The 5,267-nt window shown below is 39.7% G+C and overlaps 1 protein-coding gene across 4 annotated transcripts in view; it reads right to left on the reverse strand.

The window, feature by feature from the left end:
- Positions 1-292: 292 nt before the first annotated feature.
- Atp13a4 (ATPase 13A4) overlaps positions 293-5,267 on the reverse strand; it is a 132,103-nt gene continuing 127,128 nt past the window's right edge. For 3 of the 4 annotated variants that reach the window (XM_029544772.1, XM_029544773.1, XM_029544775.1), the window contains one exon: positions 293-833. In XM_029544772.1, the coding sequence (XP_029400632.1) occupies positions 633-833 (201 nt within the window). In that variant the 3' untranslated portion in view covers positions 293-632. The remainder of the gene's footprint in view (positions 834-5,267) is intronic. The other variant, XM_021209260.2, reaches the window with a different exon arrangement.

A 5,267-nucleotide genomic window follows, 5' to 3' on the forward strand; every position in this document is an offset into this window, starting at 1 on the left:
CATGGAGTCCCTGTGTTTTAATGGAAGAGTCAGAGTCATCACTCCGAAATGATCATCACCCTGTGGACAGTTGTTCCAGAGTCCTGAAGCAAGAGAAGAACTCTAGTACCTTAAGACACTGAGATGAAGGAGTGTGTGTCATTGTAGTAAATATGCAGAGCAAGACCAGAAGGAGAAGGGAGTCATGAATCTGAACTGGATAGAGGAGACTAGAGGATGCTTTTCTTGTGTTGGTTTTCCCACCAAGCAATAATTCAAAACTGATCCTTAATGTATTGTAACTCTATGAATACACACTGTGTGACCTTCCCTCATTTCATTTTTATTTTTTGAGAAAGACTTATTCTAAGAAGATATGTTTTCCTGCTGATATCTGCCAGTTTTTGGCCCATTGCAACCTTTGCTCCATTCTTGGTTCAATAGGTGTCACCAATGCATCAGAAACTAGGAGGAATGCTATCTTCTGGGGACATTGTTCTCCATAGACTCCACTTGAGCAAGCTTAACTTATCCAGGGAGTTGGGAGTTTAGTTCCCAACTTCAGCTGATACTTTTGAGTCAAATTGCTTTAACATCTCTGAAATAGGTTCTTTTCATCTTCATTTTGATAACTGTTTAGGTATCGCTTTCCTTCAAAGTTGCTCCTCATTGCTCTCAAACACAGGGTTGCTGTAGGATACCCCCTGCATGTCAGAATAGGAGGTTTGGTTTAGTGGGGGCCAGCTTGAATCATTTGCCAAGTTCCTCTGCCATATCCGATACTGGCTTTTTGATTGATAGCCAAAACATCTCTTGACTGCTATCCACAGAGCTCGGTTTTCAATAATGGCCTTCTGTAAGATAAAAGATAAATAATTTTGTGAGTTGAATTGCCTAATTGAGTTCCACAGATCATAATCACAGTTTCAGTGTTTGTTTAGATTCAGCTGAACAAAATTCTTGGACCTAAGCAAATATTAAGTAGTTTTGTAGCTTCATTCTTAACCTGTCCTTACTTAAGAAACTCAGCTTTGTGGAGGTATTTTCAAAGACCTGGGGATTAAGCTGGAAGCAGCTTACCTCAAAGATAGTTCTAGGGACTCTCATGTCTAAATTAAATTTAAGATCATTCAAATTCTATATGTCACACCATACCACATCTAATTCCATACCTTATGAAATGACATTTTATAAAATGTTTAGCATTTCATAGAAATGTGTAGAAAGCAGCACAGTGAGGCTTTGATACTCTTCAGCAAGGCCCTGCTACCCATGAGCGCAGGCTTCGCCATCTAGGTAGAGGCTGCAGTCTTGGGTTAGAGAGATCTAGATTTACTTGATAATGATGACTATGGCCAGGTCATTAGTCTGAGACCTGTGTCCAATTCCCACCGCAGAAGAAGAAAACCTGAGCCTGTTGGGTTAGAAATAATAATCCCTTCCTTATATGTGCTGCAAGGATTATACAACAGCCCTTACAGTGCAGACAAAGCAGGGCAAGGCAGGGCAGGGCAGGACAGGGCAGGACTGGCACCCTTTCCTCACCCTGCTGAACTACTTTTTTAACTACTGGTTGTCTGCAGAGGCCCTGCTTGCACATGCTTTGCCATCACTAAGATGCATTTTTAATAGTATAAGACCCAGAGCTGCTCCCCCTAGCCAGTCTCTCTGGATATTCATATTCTCTCTCCTGTCTCTGTCTCTCTGTCTCTCTCTGTATCTCTCTCTGTATCACTCTCTCTTCTCTCTTCTCTCTTCTTTTTCTTTTTCTTCTTCTTCTTCTTCTTCTTCTTCTTCTTCTTCTTCTTCTTCTTCTTCTTCTTCTTCTTCTTCTTCTTCNTCTCTCTCTCTCTCTCTCTCTCTCTCTCTCTCTCTCTCTCTCTCTCTCTCGTTGCTTGTAGTTTGAGAGAGTGCACACTTTTGTTCCTCCCTCGGGCTGGAGGTTGCACTCTTGCGTGCTCCCTTTCTTGCACTCATACATCACACAAACACACACACACACACACACACACCCCTCCTCTGTTCTTTCTCCTTTCTCTCTCACACACACTCCCTCATTTAACTTGCCCTGTTCTTTTATTGTTACTCCAAAAAGCAGGTAGAAAGAAAGACCTTGTATAACCATTACCAAATGTGCCAAGTTCAAAAGAACAATGACATCTCACAAAGAATCAAGAATTACAATTGTTCCCCAAAGTTTCAAGCTTTCCCTATTCCCAGGCCCATGGCCAAAATAATAACTGCAAACGTATCATTATTTAAACCTTAACTTATTATACATTTACCTTATACTTCAGAACTCAGAGCTCTGAGGTCAGCTACATGCGGTTTTCTGTGAAGCTCTAATGATAAATGACATGGGCAAAGCTGCCAAGCAGTGACCAGAAAGAGTCAGGTTAACCCTTCACTCAGCAGTTCCACTAGCTTTCTGCTTCTGCACATTGTACACAATGACTCTATAGCTTTTTCCTTTCTGAATTAAAGTATCCCATGTTTGTGTTCCCTTATCCCGTTTGATTATGTCTCTTATACTAATGATTGTCATAGTTTCAATAAATTTCACTTTCTGGTGATAGACGCTGTATGACTGTAGCAGTACATGGCTGTCTCATTTTCTAATAATTTCTTTGCAAGTTAGACATTAATCTGAAACTACCATTGTGTCGTTATTACATTGTTTCCAAGATGAGAGCCACAGCGTGCATCTGGGTCATTAGGACTGTGCTGTGCTGTGCCCCTATGCCTCAATTTTTGATAGTTTAAGAATCATTACATCAAGGAACATCTAGTTTCACAGAACAGAAGGAGAAAGAAGTAGGAAAGGCAGATATAATAGAATAATTATGCACACCAAGGCCACTGAAAGACAGTCACACACAAAAAAAATGAAATCTATGCAGCCATTGTTCAGGACTAAGGTTAGGAGAGATGGGAATAGCTTTTTTTTTCCTTATACCTAGTGTGACTACTCCCTGCTTGTCATTCTCCAAAGAACAACTGATGTGATCTGCCTTGTGACTATGCCTTGCAAATTAGTTGCATAGGTAGAAGCAGAAGTGAGGCTTTGATGAGAATCCATTTCTTTAAAAGAATTTTATGTAAGCTTTTCCAGCTGACGACTCAGTTCTTAAGTACTCATGTGCATATACATGCATGCACAGTAATAAGGAAGATGGATGTTATTAAAGCTATTCATACGAGCTCCCATGCTTCTGCAGGCAGGGCATGAGGTTCACATAGTAAAGTCTCACTCTGGGCTACTGTAAAATTAGCCTTAGAGCTAGGATTAGATCTAGGACTCAGCAAACTGAACAACACTCAAAACTCTGCCACAGAAGCCAGCCATCATACCTGTCCATCATGAGAAAACAGTTGGGACTGTGTATATAGCTAAGCCTGTCCTGGCCAGTATGATGGGTTTAGCTCAGCTCATCCAGAATTCCTTAATATATTCTGCAACAGAGTGTATATACAGAGCCACCTAAGGAAAGACATCTTGCTGAGTCCTTAGTGGTCTGCACCTACTCTCTTAGGCTCACTCACCACGTGAGGCAGGACAACAAACATAGCACCTGTCAATCTCAACTACAATAGCCCTCTACCAAAGACTCACGACTCTATCGCTGAGCACCAGCTGACCACAGAGGAAAGGATTACTAAACAACTGGATGCCATGGGGAAGGTGTCCAAGGTGGAAGCTCCTGCTCCCTGATGCTATTCCTCAATTTGGAAGGTTCTGGCAACCCACAATAAACATGCAGGTGTGCATCGCCATCTGTCACTCAGTGTGGGAACCAAAGAAGATGCTTAGCTTTTCTATCAATTATCCATCCCAATGGCTGGGCATGAACATGGTAATTTCAAATATTTGTTTAAATGACTCTTACCCAACTCCTACTAGAATTAAGCAGGATTTTAAGTGCAATATCTACCAATACAATTTCTCGCCAGAAAAGCTTAATGGCAAGTAAGAAAAGAGTGTGTATGTTTACTTCACACAGATTGTGAGTCCCACCCCTCTGTTACCTTTATCCTGGAAAATTGCCCTAGGATTATTGATCTAGGGGGTCAATGAACTGTTGTGGAAAGAACAAATGTATAAACGCATGACAGAAACAAAGTAAGGAACAGTAAGTGCTACAAGAGATAATGATGGCTTACTGCTTATACTGAGTTTTTGTCATGTTTGATTCTGTATGCATTTGAGGGCTCCTGTTTATTTTTCCTTGGTTTGTTTAGGTTTGGAATTTTGAGGTTGAATCTCCTCATATAGTCCAGTCTAGCCTCAAACTTGATCTTCCGACCTCAGCCTCCCAAGTTCTACGATTACAGATAGGCAGTGTGACCATGCCTGGAGATGTTTATGTCTATTAAACACCTAGTATGTGCTTCTCACTGCTCACATTTCAGTCTCTCTCTCTCTCTCTCTCTCTCTCTCTCTCTCTCTCTCTCTCTCTTTCTCTCTCTCTGTCTTTCTCTCTCTCTGCATATGTATATACACCATATGTATGTACATATATACATGTATATGTGTACATATACATATGTATGATACACATATACATATATATGTATATATGCCATATATAACATACATATATAAGGTACATCTATGATATATATGCATATATGTATATATCTATGGTATATATGATATGTATATATGTGTGTGGTATAAATAATATATATACATATCATATATATGAGACATATACCACATATAAATATATATATGCATATATGTTTGTATATATATATGGTATAAATGTTATATATACAGTATACTATATTGTTATATATAATATATATATGTATATATACACACACACATAAATAAGGTATGATTACTAGTAACTTTTTATAGCAGAAGGAATAAACCCAATGAAACAGAATAATTTGCCCAGTATCAGGCAGCAAGAAGGAATTGAAGCCAGGCTTCATACCAGAAGGATTGTCTGAGCTTATGCCCTTTGCTTTAATTGTATCAACTGGAGAAGGGCTTTCTGCTAGGACATTATGACAGACTTTGCCACTTGGCAACCATTCAGCTTCCTTATCTACCCATCTGAAAATCAAAACCAAAAACAGACAAACCATCTAAGCTAACCTTTCAGAGTATGGACTGACCTACCCATAATGCCTTCTACTCAGAACAAGACAGTCCTAACTAATGAGACATATGAATGTATCTGCCAGGAAACTTGTTTTTCCTGTTTTCTTTCTCCCCATAAATGGATGTATCACTCACTCACACACACACACACACACACACACACACACACACACAC

The sequence above is a fragment of the Mus pahari genome, chromosome 12, assembly GCF_900095145.1.
Source record: "Mus pahari chromosome 12, PAHARI_EIJ_v1.1, whole genome shotgun sequence".
NCBI classification, from domain to species: domain Eukaryota; kingdom Metazoa; phylum Chordata; class Mammalia; order Rodentia; family Muridae; genus Mus; species Mus pahari.